General features: G+C 35.9%; 6 protein-coding genes and 1 non-coding gene across 7 annotated transcripts; 3 read left to right on the top strand and 4 right to left on the bottom strand.

Moving 5' to 3' along the window:
- Window positions 1–2,956: 2,956 nt before the first annotated feature.
- RO3G_14990 (uncharacterized protein) lies at window positions 2,957–3,151 on the top strand (the record flags this gene model as incomplete). The annotated part of the gene is made up of 1 exon (XM_067669574.1): window positions 2,957–3,151. The coding sequence occupies one exon, from the start codon at window positions 2,957–2,959 to the stop codon at window positions 3,149–3,151; it is 195 nt and encodes a 64-aa protein (XP_067525675.1).
- Window positions 3,152–6,018: 2,867 nt separating this feature from the next.
- RO3G_14991 (uncharacterized protein) lies at window positions 6,019–6,510 on the bottom strand (the record flags this gene model as incomplete). The annotated part of the gene is made up of 1 exon (XM_067669575.1): window positions 6,019–6,510. The coding sequence occupies one exon, from the start codon at window positions 6,508–6,510 to the stop codon at window positions 6,019–6,021; it is 492 nt and encodes a 163-aa protein (XP_067525676.1).
- A 785-nt stretch (window positions 6,511–7,295) lies between these two features.
- Window positions 7,296–8,327, bottom strand: RO3G_14992 (uncharacterized protein; the record flags this gene model as incomplete). Its single annotated transcript, XM_067669576.1, has 1 exon — window positions 7,296–8,327. One exon carries the CDS (start codon window positions 8,325–8,327, stop codon window positions 7,296–7,298), a length of 1,032 nt encoding a protein of 343 aa, XP_067525677.1.
- A 449-nt stretch (window positions 8,328–8,776) lies between these two features.
- RO3G_14993 (uncharacterized protein) lies at window positions 8,777–9,118 on the top strand (the record flags this gene model as incomplete). The annotated part of the gene is made up of 1 exon (XM_067669577.1): window positions 8,777–9,118. The coding sequence occupies one exon, from the start codon at window positions 8,777–8,779 to the stop codon at window positions 9,116–9,118; it is 342 nt and encodes a 113-aa protein (XP_067525678.1).
- A 1,166-nt stretch (window positions 9,119–10,284) lies between these two features.
- On the bottom strand, window positions 10,285–10,773 carry RO3G_14994 (uncharacterized protein; the record flags this gene model as incomplete). Its single annotated transcript, XM_067669578.1, has 1 exon — window positions 10,285–10,773. The coding sequence occupies one exon, from the start codon at window positions 10,771–10,773 to the stop codon at window positions 10,285–10,287; it is 489 nt and encodes a 162-aa protein (XP_067525679.1).
- A 2,493-nt stretch (window positions 10,774–13,266) lies between these two features.
- Window positions 13,267–13,339, top strand: RO3G_19188. Its single transcript has one exon. It is a non-coding gene; the product is annotated as a tRNA-Lys (tRNA).
- A 1,799-nt stretch (window positions 13,340–15,138) lies between these two features.
- Window positions 15,139–19,203, bottom strand: RO3G_14995 (uncharacterized protein; the record flags this gene model as incomplete). The annotated part of the gene is made up of 2 exons (XM_067669579.1): window positions 15,139–16,865; window positions 16,965–19,203. The coding sequence occupies 2 exons, from the start codon at window positions 19,201–19,203 to the stop codon at window positions 15,139–15,141; spliced, it is 3,966 nt and encodes a 1,321-aa protein (XP_067525680.1).
- Window positions 19,204–20,276: the final 1,073 nt, after the last annotated feature.

The raw sequence follows: 20,276 nt of genomic DNA on the forward strand, positions 1-20,276 counted from the left end.
TTATTTGACTATGTGAAGTTAATATGGAATAAAAGCTTAATATAAAAATCTTATCCAAGGTCTTTTATTGATCTGTGTTGGGAAAAATGTTATAAATGATTCCAAGTTATGTCAGCATATTATTCAGGATCATATTTGATTCCTTTTACTAAAATAAAGTGACTATAATCTTATGTATCCTTAACAATTTGTTACGCATTTATTAATAAAATAACGTGTTTATATACTTGTTTTTTTAATAAATGCAAAGCAGAATACTTATCTCCTAGCTTCATGTACATTGCATAAGTGAAAAATGAAGTCTGCATAACTGTTATTAGTATTTATGTTTTTTTGAATGGAGTTAAAAAACCGTTTCAGTGCACCGACTGAATTTTATAAGGTTTAGTAAGTAAATATTGAAAAAGTAATACTATTTCTATATTGTATGATACATCAGGACTAGTGCTTTCATATGATATATGAAATAAAGAATTTTACTAAGTATATCGATAGTAATGGTAACAAAACCATATTTAGGAAAAACACTGAAACGGTTTTTTAACTCAATGTAATAACCAGTCAATTTATTTTGATCTAATTACTTTTGGAGTTGGCGATTGATTAGACTCTTTAGGACGATAAAGACTATAGTATTATTTTGAATTTAAAGTGTTGATTTGTTTATTCGTAGTTCAACCTTCAGTGTGATTCTATTTTCCACACATAGTATGCTCATGTAACCTATCGCCCTCATATATATTTGTACCGCACAATATGTACAAGTACGTATTTACTTTACGTAAAAACACATATAACTCTTTTACTGAAGTGAACTTTAAGTTTAGCAGAACTTTATATAAATTTAGATATGTTTTGCTCTAAAATTGTTCGAGCTAAATATATGCAGCTATTTATTAATAAATTATCGCACAGGATAACTAAACTATTTACCTAAAGTACTTTATATACATATCTCTTTGTCGGCGTAAAATATGTCACGCCGACAGATGTATGTTGCTATTTATACCATCAAAACATATAAATAAATTGTGCGCATAATTTTTAAGAAACGTGACAAGTTCAAAACCAATCAATACACGTGAACCTAAGCTTTGGTTTCCAAGCTTTGAGGGAAGTGTAGCTCATTGGATACCTGTTGGCACTAACCATTCAGTGATAAAATTAATTTTGAAGGAGCTATGACCGCTTACAAATGTCGACTGCATTTGTACAATAGTGGAATCGCTTCAAATATTTTAACAACAGAGTATAATCTTGCTCATCAGAGCAATAAAACAGTCAAAAAAAGTTTTTTTTTGCTCTTTAATACTCAAAATACCTTTTTCTTTCTTTTTTTTTGCCGTTTTTCTTACACTTACAATAGGTCAAAAATATGCTGCAAGGAATCCATTTTTCTTGGTTTTTGTAGCGCACATCCTGTTACAATGGCACAAACTGCCTCTGTTCCCACGTAGTAAATCTTCTACATGTCTTGAAAAATCCGAAAGAGTTTAAGCCCTACTGGATAAGTATTGAAGGAAGTATGAGGCGCGCAATTTGAAAATTTGAAAAACGAAAATTTGAACGGAATGAATTTAGTTATTAATATTTAGTTGATCCTTCTTTTTTATTAATAACCTCTTGAATTCTTGCCGGCATGCTATCGATATACCTTTGGCAAAGTTCTTCGTCAAAGCCATTCCATACTTTTTCCACTCGTTCCCAAAGCTCATCCGTATTCTTTGCTCTACGTTCGTTGTTGTAGAACAGAGTCTGATCATAACGGACATTGAATAATCACAACTAAAAGAAGTATATTAAAATTGGTAAAAGATAATAATTTAAATTTTTATTAAATAAAATATATTCTTCTTCTTTTTATATAAAACTATCACTATTAGATTCATTCTATAAAGTAAACATGAACACTAAATAAGTCATGATCATTACTATTCATCATTTCTGTAAATGAATAATAATGGATCAGGTACCTAGTCAACTTTGATCTGACTGGAGGCATTTCATATAAATATATCTTTCCTCTCAATGAAGACGGGACAATTGTCCCAGATCAGTTAAAGAACAATAAGATCAATAAAAACAACGAATTAAAAATTTTCATAATCGATTCAGTGATCATTCTTCAATCAAACATGTCAATGTTTGGATCTACGTTCATAATTACTCATTTACCCGCCAACTGGTAGAAGAATATAAATAGTAAACTTTGTGATGTTTTCTTTTTAACAATTAAGATTGTCTTATATAAAGTTCAGTCTCAAAAAGTATTCTTTTGGTTTTATTGCTATTTTGATAACTACCTTGCCAGAACATAACATTCGTAACTGCTGGGCTTCAACTTCAATTTACGCCATACGTGATCTATTGGATTTAAATCCGGACTCTGAGCTGGCCAATCGCTAATATACCGCACTTGATGGTTATCTAACCAAGCTATTGTGGATTTTGCATTGTGCTTTGGATCATTATCATGCTAAAAGTAAATGTTGGACCAGTTGAAGTTGTAGTACTGCATAGTATCACGAAGCGTAGTGTCTAATACAGTGGGTGGACTAATTGTCCCAGTGTTTCAACGTTTTTTACTTTCGACTCCATAACTCAACCAATCCTTAGGCTAAGCGGCTAGTTCTATGCTCATTAGAAAGGTCGCGGTCCGTACTACATAATATCAAAAACTCGGATTTCGGAGAGTACACATTCTGAGTTAATCAACAATAGAAAAAAAACACCGCACTGGGACAATTTTTCCGCTACCCGCTTATTTTGCAATGCATTCTGAACATCGCTTTCTTATCAATCATAAATCACCGGAATTTGCATACCAACCTTATCTATGACAATCTATGACTCGTACCTTTAGTGTAAAGTATAAATAGCCTTATGTTATCTTTTTTTTTTACAATATTCTTAGTCTCTATCTATACTGTACTTTCTCATCTTTATCTTGCCTCAAATGACTCGTACTATCAGCAAATCTGTTCAAAATCAAATCCAATTGCTCTTGGCTAGTAACATGGCATATGAACAAGTTATGAAACGCATTTCCGGATTGAAAAAATCCACTTTAGGTAGGTGCACCAACAAGTTCTTTCCAAACAGAATGAAGGCAGCCCCTGGTCGAAGAGCAACTATTGGTGAAACTACCTAGTCATACATCTGTAGACAAGTAATAAAGGGTGAATTCAAGACAGCCAAAGCAGTACATCAATATCTGAATGGTTTGGGGTATACTATTGGTTATTCTGGGGTCTTAAAACTTCTTAAAAGTATAAACTTCAGAGCTAAAATTAATGCCAAGAAGCCTCTGCTTAGTAAACAGCACAAGGAACGACGTTTAGCATGGGCTATGGCTCACAAAGTCTGAACAACCGATGATTGGAGGCGTATGGTGTTTAGTGATGAGACTAAAGTCAATGTTTTTGGATCAGACGGTTGCAAGTATTACTGGAGTCGACCAGACGATGCATTGCAGCCTCATCACTTAGATTTTACAGTAAAAGGTGGCCAAGGAAGTGTTATGGTATGGGGTTGTATCACTTACGATGGACCTGGGTATGCTTGTTGGATACATGATGGAACTATGAAAGCTGTGGATTATGTAAATATCTTAGAAACTACCCTTATGGACAGCTTAAAGTATTATGGATACAATCCTGAGGATGTCTATTTTCAACAAGATAAAGATCCTAAGCACACTTCGAAGCTAGCTAAGCAAATGGTTTGTGGATAATAACTTCAACAGTGAACATATCTATAGTTGGCCAGCCCAAATTCCCTATTTAAACCCTATTGAACACGTATGGCATCACCTTAAACTCAAGCTGAGTGTATATGACACTAAGGCCAAAGGTGTACATGAGTTATGGGAAAGAATTGAAAAAAAATGGAATACTTTTACAGTGGACGAGTGTAGACGATATATAGATAGCATGTCTGACCGTTGCAAAGCAGTTATTAAAGCTAAAGGAGGACATACCCGCTATTAAATAAAATTTATGCTCAAACGGAAAAATTGTCCCAGTGCGGTGTTTTTTTTCTATTGTTGATTAACTCAGAATGTGTACTCTCCGAAATCCGAGTTTTTGATATTATGTAGTACGGACCGCGACCTTTCTAATGAGCATAGAACTAGCCGCTTAGCCTAAGGATTGGTTGAGTTATGGAGTCGAAAGTAAAAAACGTTGAAACACTGGGACAATTAGTCCACCCACTGTAAGTCTTAATACAAGATCATAATTAAAATAAAATAAAATATAAGTTTATTTAAATAAGATTATACAATCAATTCTAATTAGCCATGTTCTTTTAGAATATGTATTGTATTCATGAGAGTTCTTTGATAAGAAGAAGTATCAACTAAAATAACCAAATCCAATCCAATGTCAGGAATATTGCTAATCTTTCACATAATTGAAATAACGCGTAAAATAACGTTATTCAATTCAGTGAGGAATTCCCAGAATAAAAGATAATCTATGACAGACATACAAAAGAACAAATGAAAAGTTTTCATAATCATAAATAGAGATGACACTTGATAAAGCACCAGAAAGAGTAGAAGAACGTTTACAATACAAGATATCAAGCCATTCACTCAATAAGATATAAATATCTGCCTTCAATTAGAATAATTTTTACTTTAACTTAAACTGAAATAAAGATCAGACTCGAAACGTTCACAAACTGTTTCTTTATTTTTGTTTTTACCTCTTGTTTTGTATTATCTTAACAATTACAATTAGTTTTTTTACGACATCCTTGTTATAGCATATACGCTACGAACCCTAAATCGGTCGCAAAAATTTTGGCGGTCATATCGATGTTTCATATAACTGCCATACATCAGTAATGTTAGAATTCAAGAAACGTACAAAGGAGCTGGCGATTGCTAATCCTTCACAAAAGTAAATGAGGGCAAGCTGAGGAAACCAGATGCTTACAGTGCCAAATGAGCTCCAAAATTCAATTTTTCAGATCCCATTCAAACTTATACCCAATAGAGCATACTATTGGATAAGTTATTTCCCAAAGCCTCGGGGTGTGAAAGCAAATATTCGCTCCGCAATCATAGAAAAAGTGCGGATATGTTATAAAATGAAGGGTCATATAAAATTGTTTCTATTCGATTGTTTCTAATACAAATTTGCATACTATAAGCTCTACCTGATAAAAATACTTGTGCAAAATCTCCACCACAATCTCCGACATTTTTATTTTTTTATTGCTGTTTTTAACATATTTCTCTTCATCAAAAACAGATATTTTAGCAAGCTTATAAAGTCTATTGTTGGAGCATATAGTTACACAAATGTTCAAAATTATATTAAAATCTGTGAAGAAGTCATTGATATAGAGCGTGCCCAAAAGGATTGCATACCGCCTATTTTCAAACGCAGATATCTACAACAAATAGTCGGAATTGGAAAACGAAAATGGTACCAATCGATGCGCAATGTCCAAAAGTATATATTTCGGTATTTGGAATGTAGTTATAGCGCCGATTGAACTTTAAATATTATGATTTATCCATCGTGGCCTGAAGTGCCAATTGTCCTGAGCTTCAAAACGAAGATATTATATTCCAGCAAGACAATGCTAGTATCCATGGTGCTAAAAAAGTCTCTGAGTGGCTGCACAACAGTAATATTACTGTCTTAAGATGGCCTTCTCACTCTCCAGACTTAAAACCTATTGAGAATCTTTGGTCAATCCTGAAAAGTCGTTTATTGCAGTATGAAAAGCAGCCTGACGGAATGCTTGAGTTATGGTCAAGAGTAGAGAGCGTTTGGGAGTCAATTACTCAAAATGAGTTCCAAAATCTCGTAGAAAGTATGCCTGAACGTATTAAAGCAGTTTACAATGCAAAAGGAGGTCATACTAAATATTAATTGTTTTAAAATAAAAATCCCACAAAACCCTTCAAGTGTGTGCCTGTTTTTAAAATGCTATTACTCCGCGGTCATTACATGAAACTGGGAGTTTAAACATCATCCAAGTACCCTATCACCGTGGCTTTCAAATGAGGTATGGCATGCTACCAATTGTTGTACTTAATGCTCGGTGACAAGCAAAAAACGAAAAAAACCAAAACACTTGAAGGGTTTTGTGAAGCACTGTACCAGTTGACAAACGACCATAAGCAGCTGAGCACTTGTTACATGCTTTAGTAGCCATGGTGCCCATGTATCCAGCTACTTTTCTTGCTGCAGGCATGTCACAGTTGATTGACATTAATGCCACACGAACTACTTCTCCGTTAGAATTTTGGTAAGTGGGCATTACAACACCGTTGTACAGCACAAGCAATTCATCAACCAATGGCTTCAAGAAGTTTTGGATTTGATCATCATTTGGTTCGTGGGGTCCAGGAATAACGCCTACCAAAATGATATTGGAAAACTTCATGCGCGTATTTCTTGGCAAGTTGTTAATTGCAAGGTAAATGGCACCACTAGAATGTTTCATATTGTCACTTGGCTGGAACCAATCCACATTCAATGATACCATCAATGATCTTGGCTGACTGGTAAAAACTTGCCCGTTTGAATCCACAAGCTGATTCCAAACTCTGCCATCATATACAGTAGGTCAAAAAAATGCTGCAAGGAATCCATTTTTCTCGGTTTTTGTAGCGCACATCCTGTTACAATGGCTCAAACTGCCTCTCTTCCCACATAGTAAATTTCCTACATGTCGTGCAAAATTTGAAAGAGTTTAAGCCCTATTGGACAAGTATTAAAGGAAGTAAGGAGCGCGCAATTTGAAAATTTGAAAAAATGAAAATTTTAACGGAATAAACTTATTTATAAATATTTAGTTGGTCCTCCTTTTCTATTAATAATCTCTTGAGTTTTTCCGAAATGTTATCTACATATCTTTGGCAAAGTTATTTATTGAAGTCAATTCATATTTCCTCAACTCGTTCCCAAAGCACATCTGTGTTCTTTGCTCTATATTCGTAATAGTTGAATTTCAACTTCAATTGATGACCTACGTGCTCGATTGAATTTAAGTCGGGGATCTAAGCTGGCCAATAGTTAACATAGCTCTCTTGGTGACTACATACAGTGGGTGGAAAAATGGTTCCAATGTTTTTGATTTGCAACTTTAAAGCTTTATATCTTTGGAACTACAAATGGTAACGGCTCACAAAAACATGCATTTTGTAGCGCAATTACAGCTAATATTACTGAAAAAAAATTTTGCTTGTACTGTTACACAATCGGGAAAAAATTAAGATTAAATACAAAAACCAACATTGGAACCATTTTTCCACTATGTGCATTATTTTATTAATATCTTGTATGACCGCCTTTCGCAGCAATTACAGCCCTACAACGATCTGGCATACTATTTATGTATCTCCTACAGTCTTCTGCTGTAAAAGTAGACCATTCTTTTTCAACACGATTCCATAATTCATGCACACCTTTTGCCCTAGTATCATAGGCACTTAACTTGAGCTTAAGGTGGTGCCAGATGTGCTCTATTGGGTTTAGATCTGGACTTTGTGAAGGCCAGTTGAAGGTATGATCACACTTGAAGTTGTTGTCCTTGAACCATTGCTTAGCTAGCTTAGACGTATGTTTAGGATCGTTATCCTGCTGAAAATAGATGTCTTGAGGATGGTAACCATAGTACTCAAGGCTGTCCATAAGGGTTGTACCAAGTATTCCGACGTAATCAGAAGCCTTCATTGTGCTTTCACTAATCCAGCATGCATAACCAGGTCCGTCATAGGTAATACAACCCCATACCATAATGCTACCACCCCCTCCTTTAACTGTTAAGTCGAGATGATGGGGTTGAAGTTTATCATCAGGTCGACTCCAATAGTACTTGCAACCATCTGAGCCGTAAACATTAACTTTTGTTTCGTCACTGAATACCATACGTCTCCAGTCATCGCTTGGCCAGTTTTTGTGCTCTTCCGCCCATGCTAGTCGTCTTGCTTTCTGAATCTTAGTCAACAAAGGCTCTTTTACCTTTATTTTAGCATGGAAGTTCATGCTTTTCATAACCTTAATGGTATCTGAGTAACTAATAGTGTGACCAATACATACTAGGTACTTATGAACAGACTTTGCAGTCTTGAGGGTACCATTAACAATCTGCTTACGTATATAAGACTTGGTGGTAACACTTAAAACAGCCTTTCTACCAGGGTTTGCTGTTACTCTACCAGGAGAAAACTTGTTGGCATATCTGCTTAAGGTGGATTTTTTTAAGTTTGGAATACGTTCCATTATCACTGAATATGGCTTGTTCTGTAAAACCAACGATTTGATGTTTTCTTGCTTGTTTTTAGAGAGAGCGCGAACCATATGTGTAGTGGTACCTTAAAGCTTCGATATATAAAGAAAGAAAAAGAAAAAAAAAATGTTTGACAGGGGATAAATTAATTTTATAAGTCACATAGGCTTTTTCGGCGATAGTCGGAATATTATGACTCATAATTAGCCAAAAAACTCCGGTGGAAGCTCCACCAATTAACAAATAAACTTATCTACAGTTGTAGTGGAATAATGGTTCCAATGTTGGTTTTTGTATTTAGTCTTAATTTTTTCCCGATTGTGTAACAATACACGCAAAATTTTTTTTCAGTAATATTAGCTGTAATTGCGCTACAAAATGCATGTTTTTGTGAGCCGTTACCATTTGTAGTTCCAAAGATATAAAGCTTTAAAGTTGCAAATCAAAAACATTGGAACCATTTTTCCACCCACTGTAACTAGGCTATTGTAGATTATGCCTTGTGCTTTGTGTTATTATCATGCTAAAACTAAATGTTGGACCAGTCGAAATTGTAGTACTTCATACTATCACGAAGCGTAGTGTTCAAAATATGCTGGTAAACACCCGAGTACAACTTTCCATCGTGAATTTAGCAAGCATATCCTGGTCATTCAGAGGTTATACAACACCAGGGCATCAATTTGCTAGCTTCATGGTGGCTTACAAAATCCAGGTCATGATGTTGAAAAAGGTCACTTGGCCTTTTCCGATAGTGATCATCATCATCAAAGCCCTATACGTTGATCTTGGTTTCATTAAAGTAAACGATCTGTTGTCAGTCAACCATTGCCACATCCTGATGCTCCTTATTCCATTTTAACTGATGCTACGTATGCACTTTTGTCTGAAATGGCTCCTTTTTTTCTATCAGAAAATGGAACTCCATTGATTTCAGTACGTTAATTTCTGACTGGTATGAGATATCATAGCCAAATCCAAACAGCTCCCGGTACACCTCTTTAGAAGCCTTTAGAACCCATTCCATGACTTTGCTTTTGATTAACCGCTTCGTCACTTTGGAGACTACTGTGGGTCCACCACCTGTGCTCACTGTCCTACTTGAAAACAACGTTATAAAGTATCTACTAACAGTTGATTCATGTAATCCAGTCTCCTTAGCAATATCATATTTTGATGCGGATCCGGTTAATGTCTGTTTGAAATCGTTTACTTTCTCCTCTGACAGTGATTTATGCATGCAATTGACGAGAGGGTAAAAAAGAGAAATAATTTAAACAAAGGAATATAAAATTTAACATAAAGGAATTATAAGCACTCTTAAATACAGATAGCATTCTAATCACGTCAAAAGTGAGAAAAATTGTGATGGCAACCGCTTGGGTCGTATTAAAATTCATTATTTCAAACAAATGTAAACAAGTAAAAAATACCGGATTGCTTTATCCAAGAATAAAAAGGAACAAGAGAGGACGAGACTCGATAAAGAGATTGTTTTATTTAATAAGAAAATTGTACTCTATTTATACTTTTCATACACGGATAATATTTCATGTCATGGATTAATAATTAATGAGTATGATATAGCTGATGACAAATAGATAAGGGTTACGTGTTCTTCTATTGTTATATTTGTCATAGAATACTCGTATATGATTGACTGCGGCTGACTGTGATTTAGTTCCTGGATTTAATGTAGTTTAACCGTGCAATTACGCAGCATCTTATCCTTATTGAAGATTATCCGAATTAACCTGTAGCTTGTCTATTGGATATATTTTACATGTAGCTTATTAATACTGTTTTCATATCGAGTTATGAATGATGGATACATCACGGATGTTTAAAATACTACCTTTAGCAGTATCAAATTCCACCAATAACCATTGCCCATATCCGAAAATTGACGAATAAATGCTCTTTCTATTGTGGCACAAGCAGTCAAAGTTTGAGATAGTTTGGTACAGTATCCATGGACAAGCAGCTGTAAAGCATGAATTTTGCAATTCCTTGCAGCATTTTTTTGACCTACTGTATGTCGAACATGACATCTTCATCAACTGATCTTCTTCTGCATTGCTCAATCTGTTGTTCAAAGCTGGGTCGCATAAGAAACTTTTTTAGAGTCTCAATGATTGAGTTGTAGGGATACTCGAGCACTGGCTTTAAACTGTTGCCTACAAAAAGAGCATTTCCACATGGTTGTGCTTGTCGATAAGGGTTGTTAGGGAAGCGTACATATCCACAGGAGCGAGAATGCAAGCTTCCAGAAGTGTAAACGCTTCGACAAGCAGAGCAAACAAGAAAACGAGACAAACCATTGGTGGCCTTGGAATAATTGACCATAGTACGGGCAGTAGAGATCTTTGTTGGAATCTCCATACTATGGCCAAGAGAACGGACAAAGAAGGAAAGAAAGGCCAACAAGTCTTCACTGGCGTTTATCGAGAGGTGCTTTGCTTGGAAAAGCACAATGAACAACAGCAAAAGGTGACGAAGCTGCTGCTCATTACTCATTCCCTCCTCTTCGTCAACATTCATTCCGTCTAACAAGTTGAAAATATATTTCAATAAATAAAATCTTTCTTATATTAAATACTTTGTTGCTTGAAATATACCTTCAATTACTGGCTCAGGAATGGCTGACGAGTAGTCGACAGTTTCCTCCCCGTTGTCGTTAGCTTCAGATACTCTTCTCGATTCTATTGTTTGTTTGTTTTTTATATTAGCACGTTTGTATTACCACTGAAAAATAAAAAAAAACCTCTATTTCTATATCTATCCATAAGAGCATGAGTTCTAACAGTTCTCTTTGCAAGCATTCTGTATCCATTGGGTTGGCTGCTGCATTCAGAACAGGTGCAAGCAATTTTGGTGGCATTGAAGTTGTTCATATTGTTTATAATTTTTAAATTTAGAAATAGCAAAAAAATAGGTAGAAAGAGAAAACGTGCCTGATAGAAAAAAATAAACATGTTAAATTTCAAAAAACAAAGTCGGTGCTTAAAGAAACCTTTTTTTTCCCTGGCTTTGTTTCATGGAATACACTAGATGCTCAAGGTACAAAAGATAAAAAAGAAAGCTCAAGTTCTGGTCAAATGTAAGTTTATAAAAAAAAAATAATAGCAACCAAGTCTAATGTCGGTTTCTTTTTTTTTCTTACATTAAGAATTCCTAATGGGACACATTCGGATGACGAACATGAACCTCATGAGCAAAGTTGTTCTTTCCAATACGATAAAACTATAAGAATATCAAACTTATATTGTTGTTTATTGCTGAAAAGTTATTTTTGATAAAGAAATTTGCCATTGCTCACATCTCTAATGGCTAATGGCTAATGGCAAATTACACCCATGTGCAAACATAAAGTAAGTAATGAACTAGTATAAGCTTAAAAAACATATATTCTTTTATATTATTTGTCATAAAAAATAATAAAGCAATCTATTTACTTGATAAACAAAAGTGTTTTGTATGTATTTGTTAATTATAACTGCCTTGTAACAAAATGTTAGCAGAGCTTTATTTTTTATTCTTTTAGAATATACACGTATTCTTTTTTTATAATGTAAAGGTATTTGCATTTCTATGAAGTGTAATTGTTGTTAGATTAGTGTTTTCATTTGAACAATGAACTTTCTATTGCTAGACTCGTTTTTTTTTCTTAGTTTTTTTTTTACTTACTTTTTTTTTCACCAGGTCATTTTTTTTCCCAAACACGATTATTTTTTTACGTTTTGTAACACGTTTGTAATGATCTAAGCTAAAAACCACAGGCTGCCTTCCTAATATGTATTCTTCTGAACAAAATAATCGCAAAATGCTTTTGATTTCCGCTTTTTGCCCTCAAAAATAAAAAAGAAGACATCGGTCTTTCAACAGTAGAGGGGAACAGGCTTTCCAAAAAAAGATCATCTGTAAAAAAAACAGACACTTTTTTAAAACGTGAATAACTTTATGAATACTTACCCTACAAAAAAAACAAAAATACTGTTCAATTTCTTTATTTTTTTCGCACCTGAGTCTTTTTTCAAAATTCAAAAATAACCAATACAGCGAAAGTTAAAAATTTTCTCCAAAAGCCATAAATATGTGTTAACCAAAAAATGTTCAATCTTGCGATATGCTTTATCCAATTGGAACGATTATTTGCAGTGTACAGGTCCGCTCGTTGGTTCGGTTTCTTTTATGGAGGTATTGACAATAGTGATAATGTACTAAGGGAGAAGATATACTTTTTTGAAGGACTTGTATAAGACGGTAGAGATATATCCACTGAAGTTGCCTATTTGATTTTCTATTAATTCACTTCAATTCGAACGAGAACCTAGGCCGACTGAAAAAACCTACTTCGAGCAATTGGTACCAGAATAATAAGAGAAACACCAAATAGATAAAGGCAAGTGTACGTATAAGAGCGAGTGAATAAACAAAGATTGAAGGGAACCTTGATTATTCAAAAGAAAGAATAAAAAAATAAAGTAAAAAAATAGGTCGATTCTTTTTCTTTATTCAATAACAATTTACAAGACTTTATATACTTTTGCAAATGCATAAAGTATTATCAGAGAATCAGTAGCATTAACAAAAAATAAACAGATCAGGACATGGACGAGGGTAACTGATGATAAGGAAAGAAAATAAAACATCAGACAAAAGAAAACGTCAAACGGAAGAGAGAAAACAAAACATATGATCTGAGCGAATGTCATCGGAAGAAGCACCCAATATATATCGAACCACCCAGCTAAACCTAGAACCTCACCGACGAAAAAAGGAAAGTGCACCCCAACTGTATATGGCCATCAATTCACTTGAGCTCCGCCAGCAAGTTGCAGGTCACCTGATCAACCCAGGGGTCCTCCTTCAGTTGGTGTCGACTATACCCGTTCTCCACTATAGACCATTCAGCCAATTATATTTCCCGTAGCGCTTCGCATAAACATATCTCCGAACCGAGTTGAGGTTATCAGCCAGATTTACCAGTCACCTATCAATAGAACCAAGGCCCGGTTAGCTCAGTTGGTAGAGCGTGAGACTTTTAATCTCAATGTCGGGGGTTCGAGCCCCCCATCGGGCGTGTCATAATTTTACTCCGGATTCACTAAATTGTTGTGACAATAGAAGTGAATAAAGAGGTCACACGAAGCAAAAGTGAAATATGAAAAAAGTTGAAAAATGAAAGAAGTCAAAAAAATAAGAAAAGCTAAAAAGAAAAAAAGAAAATATTCATATACAGTAGGTCAAAAAACTGCTGCAAGGAATCCATTTTTCTTGGTTTTTATAGCGCATATCCTGTTACAATGGTACAAACTGCCTCTGTTCCCACATAGTAAATCTTCTACATGTCTTGAGAAATCCGAAAGAGTTTAAGCCCTATTGGATAAGTATTGAAGGAAGTATGAGATGCGCAATTTGAAAATTTGAAAAAATGAAAATTTCAACGGAATGAATTTATTTATTAATATTTGGTTGTGATTTATCCAAGAATAAAAAGGAACAAGAGAGGACGAGACTCGATAAAGAGATTGTTTTATTTAATAAGAAAATTGTACTCTATTTATACTTTTCATACACGGATAGTATTTCATGTCATGGATTAATAATTAATGAGTATGATATAGCTGATGACAAATAGATAAGGGTTACGTGTTCTTCTATTGTTATATTTGTCATAGAATACTCGTATATGATTGACTGCGGCTGACTGTGATTTAGTTCCTGGATTTAATGTAGTTTAACCGTGCAATTACGCAGCATCTTATCCTTATTGAAGATTATCCGAATTAACCTGTAGCTTGTCTATTGGATATATTTTACATGTAGCTTATTAATACTGTTTTCATATCGAGTTATGAATGATGGATACATCATTGCCCCCTTCCAGGTTGGAACAACCGATGAACATCATGAATAACGAAGAGTACATGGATTATATCTAATATGATTGCTTAGGCTGTTCATATTAAAGACGTAAGTGTAGAGAAAAGAGAGAGCATGCTCTTCTGGTATATAATCGATAAAAACCCATAAAAACCTGTTTAGGAAAAAAAGTAATGGGAAAAGACCATATTCAGCTCGTTACTTTGTCTTGCTTCTTTTGTTAAGATTATTAGTCTTGGTTGGCAAATTAGTATGAGATGAGCGTTTACGTTTGCCAATGTTATTATTGACGTTACGTCTTGCCCAGTACTGTTCTATCATACTCATGTCATCAAAACTTGAGGCAGGTTCCCAGGTAACATATTCTGGAGGATAACCTTTCCATCTTACTAGGTATTTATAATTGCTAGTGTTATTTCCTTTATGTTGGATAATTGCCTGCACATCGTACTGTTGTTGGTCAGCGCGATTATTAACAACGTTGTCTGCAGAGATAAGTTTGATGTGCGAAGTAGGTACGTCGCGCGATAATAATGCACCTGTCTTATCCGTCAAAATGTAGCTACCATTTTTTGTGACTCCATGTACGACAAAGGGCCCCTCGTACCTTGGGTCAGTTTTACTATTTCTATTCACATTTTTTATCATAACTTCGCTATTAGTAGGAAATTGTTGATGTACAATGCGGTGTTTCTTTGTAAAATACTCGTTGTCAATTCTTTGAGTAGTCATAATACGGTTACGTATAGCAGGGATTACTATGTTGTTCATATTGTCTAGTTTATTTTCTAGTGCTTTAGCATATTGCTGACTAGAGTTAGGTATTGAGGATTGTGTATTAGAATAATCCTGGAATTCATTTTGTTGCCTATTATACATAAGCACAAATGGTCTGGAATGATGTAATCTAGAATATTTACAATTCATAGCATATTGAATACTAGGAAGGAAAAGATTCCACTCGTCTTTCTTGCCTTGTAATCTTTTAACAAGAGCTCATTTGGCTATTCCAACAAACGATTCGTTAGTCGAATTACCCAATGGGTTATAAGGCAGTGAAAGTCTATGGTCAATACCACAGGTTTCCATTAATGAATTAAATATTTCATTAGTGAATTCTGTACCGTTATCTGAACTAAGTTTTTTGGGCCAACCAAAAGTGCAAAAGATATCTCTAAGTTCATTAGCTATGGATACTGCAGTTTTATCCATTAATGGTCTTAGAATTGTAAATCTTGTAAAAAGATCAACTAGAACTAAAATGAAATTGTGTCCTTCTGTTGATGTAACGTTCAGAGTACCAAGGTCAATACAGACGTGATCAAAAGGACCCTCTGGTAGAATACTACGGGGAGGGTGATATCCGTGTTTGCCAATATTAAATTGTTGACATTCAGGACAATTGGATACGAGCTGTAATGCATCTTTTTTAATATTAATCCAGTGCAAATTATCATTGTGGATTGTCTTTACAATAGCATCAGCCCCAAAGTGTCCAAGTAGATGTGCCTTTAATAATAGGTTATGACGTTCTTCTTCTGGTGGTGTCATGTAGTCTACTAGTTGTACAGCTCTTTGTTTTATATTTGTACTGTTTTCTGTAGTACGTTTGTTCTGTGACTTTGTAATTTTATTTTTTATGGAAAGTTGCTGAGGATTACTATCTCCCCCCAGTCTTTTTTCCGTATAGTCTGAAAAAAGACGAGAAAGTGAATCCGGCAACACATTTTCAATTCCTGGACGATGGATTACTCTGAATGTATAGTTGAAAATAGTTTCGAACCAATTCAGCATCATGGGATTAGGAATGTTTTGTGTGCCAAGATAAACCAAACTTTTATGATCAGTATACAGCGTGAAATGAGATCCATACAACCACTTGTGAAATCTTTCAAAAAGATAACAGATGGCTAACAGCTCTCGTTTAGTTGTCGAGTAGTTCATTTCTGACTTCGACAGTGCTCTTGCTGCGAATCCAATATAGCGAGTTTTATCGTCGATAATTTGATAAAGTACACCGCCAATTCCTGTGTTGCTAGCATCTGTAGCTAGCTGTAATTCATGACGCATGTCAGGTATAGACAAAACAGGAGCATTAGATAAGGCTGTCTGTATATTTCGAAAAGCCTGTAGATATTTGTCAGTCCAAATGTGTTCCAATGAACCTTCATTACGTAGTTTATCTAACGGTGCGGTCATGGTAGAGAAATTTGGGAGATGACTTCGAAAATAATTAGCGAGACCTAGAAAGCGTTGTATATCTTTTCCAGTCTTTGGTATTGGCCACGCTAAAGCGTTTGCAACCTTTCTGCTATCCAGTGAGAGACTATTGTGGCTAATAGTGAAGCCCAGGATGTTTACAGAAGTTTGCATAAAATGACATTTATCAACGTTAAGAATGAATTTAGCTGATGTAAGTCGTTCGATGACCGTAGTTACGCATTTGATATGTTCCTCAATATCGGGTCCAGTACCGATAGTTAAATCATCAATGAAACATGTTACGTATGGCAAGTCATGTAAGAGAGTAGTTAGCACACGTTGGAAGTGATTTGGTATGGGGGTCAAACCGAATGGTGCTCTACAGAATTGATATTGTTGACCGTTAAATGTGAAAGCTGTGAGTGCTCTATGCTCTTCAGCTAGAGGTAGACGATGAAAAGCTTGTTTGAGGTCAAGTACTGTGAATAGCGTAGCAGCACTCATTTTTTGATGCAACTCAGCTATCAATGGTAATTGAAAGCGGTCGGTACGATCTTTAATGAGTATTGCATTGATATGTCTGGGGTCTATACATACCCGTATATCGTCACTATAATTACCATTAGCGTCCTTCTTACGTACAGTCAACAAAGGAGAGTTAAATGCAGTATTAGGAGGGGCTATTTCAATCACGCCATCTGCTAACCATTTATCAACCTGTTCTTGTACTTTAGGCTGGATTGACAGTGCAATAGGATACTGTCGTCTATAAGTCGTTTTACCTGGCTCAGTTTCCAAGCGAACTATCGCTTCAGGTAGAGGACATGCAGATGTGCTAGGGATCTTAGCATTAGCGCTCAAATATGGCTGTAATGCGTCCATAAGTTGTTCACGCTGTTGGTGAGTGCCAGCGGGTGACTTGTTAGGTTTGATAGGTGAAGGGTCTATTGGATCAGGTATTGTAGAGATATTAGGACTATCCCACGTAACAGCTAAACCTGTCAAGTTAATGTTTAACTTAGGCATAAGATCTGTACCAATACAAATAGGTATATCTTTATCAAACTTAAAAATTTCAAATTTATGCAAGACATTGATTCCGTTATAAAATACTTTTATTTGATCTGTAATAGCAGTTCTAGGTACCAAGGTATTCAAACTAGCTAATTGTAATTTTCCTGAAACAGGAAAAGTTCTAACGTTTATGATTTTTGCTAGGTCAGGAGAGATCGTAGAAGTATTACACCCAGTATCAACCAAGGCCCAAGTACGGACATTTTCTATAGTGATGGGTACAAAAAAGGAATCAGTACGTTTGTTATTAAAACTGTGAAGTTTTGTATTAAACGGTTGCAACTTACATAGTGATGAGTAGTAGTGGATGTCCTTGACGGCTTCATCGTCAAGATCCTGTTCTTCATCGTGGTCTTGTTGGTTGGCAGGGTTGTACTTAGAAGCTTTTGTACCCATTGGTACATCTTCACTGCCAGTCAACTGAAGTGAGCGGAATGCTCGGGTTATGGTAGGTGCAGTAGAGGAGGAGGAGGCAGAACCAGCGGAAAGAGGTTGATTCCTTTTAGGGCAAACATTTAAATGCTCCCTAGTAAAAGGAGCGTTGCACTTAAAGCAACGCTTACTAAACGTCTCTTTGTTCATGCTGCCAGTTATACCCAGTTCCTGAGCCTTCTTACAACGATCAGTTGTGTGGTTGCACTTTCCATGGATAACACAAGTCCTTCCATCCGTACGGTGGTCTCTTTTATGAATACCACTGGGAGGGTTCAACCCGTTGACTTGAGAGGGTTGGTTATTGAACTTTCTGGTTGACGTATTGGGCAAGGTCTGTTGTTTCGTATGAAACTTTCTTGCGATACTTGAAAGGAGGTTGATATCATTTTTTGCCTCCTGGTCCAGACTGACGATGGCCATATTGACATGATTTTGGAGGCTGCCAGGAAGGGAGTTCACGAACAAGATAGCCAAAAAATCATCAGCTACGGGTGTGGCTTCACGCTTGAGCTTCAAGAAGCGGTCAGTGTATTTTTCCATAGATTCATCAGGTTGCATGCTGATGGTTAACAGCTCTCTTGAGGCGTGAGCTTGAGCCTCAGTGGATTCGATGCCGTATTTCAAGGTTAATTGCTCCTTGAATGTGGCCCAAGATAAGTTCTTCTTTACCCGTAATTCATCATACCATGAACGCTGGGGATGGGTAAGTGAGAAAGGGATGAGGCGCTGCCAATGCACCTGTACATCCAAACGATACGCAAAGAGGATGTCCTCAAAACGTCGGATACACTCAGCAATGTCTTTATAGACAGGCAAGGCCGAGTTCTCCACATTACCAGTATATTGAAACAAAGGTAAGTTTTGAGGGACTACCGTGGGTTGACTGTTAGAACCGTTAATGGCAGAGCCATTGGTCTGTATAGCCAAGTTATTAGCCAGTTTTGCTTGCAGGCCCAACAAGGAGGCCAAGATGGTGGACTTGGTGGTGTATTCACGAGAAAGGTTAGCCAGTTGCTTTCCCGTAAGCTCTTGACTAGTAATAGCCGCAGCAACTTGCTCAACCTGTTTCGTCAAAGTCTGAATGGTAGCCGTTAAATTACGACCACCTAAGACCTGAGAAGGTGGTGCTGCGCCACTGATCTTGACACCAGCAAGTGGGGAAATGGGTGCCCCGGCTTCTACTTCTTCCATCTCTATGTCTTCTGTATTAGAAATGGGCGAATCATGACTAGAGAGTTCCACCCCATTAACCATGGTAGATTTTTCAAGTCGAGGACCAATGAAAGCTGGATCACTTTCAGAAAAAAGAATTTCTTCGTTGGAAGCCAAAAGGTTAGAGTTGATAGACATGTTTGAGAATAGTGTAGTAGTAATAGAGTAAAGAGAATTCGTCAAAAAAAATGATTTATCCAAGAATAAAAAGGAACAAGAGAGGACGAGACTCGATAAAGAGATTGTTTTATTTAATAAGAAAATTGTACTCTATTTATACTTTTCATACACGGATAATATTTCATGTCATGGATTAATAATTAATGAGTATGATATAGCTGATGACAAATAGATAAGGGTTACGTGTTCTTCTATTGTTATATTTGTCATAGAATACTCGTATATGATTGACTGCGGCTGACTGTGATTTAGTTCCTGGATTTAATATAGTTTAACCGTGCAATTACGCAGCATCTTATCCTTAATGAAGATTATCCGAATTAACCTGTAGCTTGTCTATTGGATACATTTACATGTAGCTTATTAATACTGTTTTCATATCGAGTTATGAATAATGGATACATCAGGTTGGTCCTCTTTTTCTATTAATAATCTCTTGAGTTCTTTCCGAAATATTATCTACATGTCTTTGACAAAGTTATTTATTGAAGTCAATTCATATTTCCTCAACTTGTTCCCAAAGCACATCCGTGTTCTTTGCTCTCTGTTCGTAATAGTTGAGTTTCAACTTCAATTGATGCCATACGTGCTCGATTGAATTTAAGTCGTGGCTCCGAGTTGGTCAATCGTTAATATAGCTCTCTTGGCTACTACATAACTAGGCCATTGTAAATTATTCCTTGTGCTTTGGGTCATTGTCATGCTAAAAGTAAATGTTGGACCAGTCGATATTGTAGTACTTCATCGTATCACGAAGCGTAGTGTTCAAAATATGCTGGTAAACACCCGAGTACAACTTTCCATCGTAAATCTAGCAAGCATATCCTGGTCCTTCAGAGGTTATACAACACTAGGACATCAATTTGCTAGCTTCATGGTGGATTACAAAATCCAGGTCATGATGTTGAAAAAGAGTCACTTGGCCTTTTCCGATAGTGATCATCACCATCAAAGCCCTATACGTTGATCTGGGTTTCATTAAAGTAAAAAATAGGTTGTCAGTCAACCATTGCCAAATCCTGATGCTCCTT

This window comes from Rhizopus delemar, genomic scaffold (genome assembly GCF_000149305.1).
Source record: "Rhizopus delemar RA 99-880 supercont3.15 genomic scaffold, whole genome shotgun sequence".
In the NCBI taxonomy this organism is placed as follows: domain Eukaryota; kingdom Fungi; phylum Mucoromycota; class Mucoromycetes; order Mucorales; family Rhizopodaceae; genus Rhizopus; species Rhizopus delemar.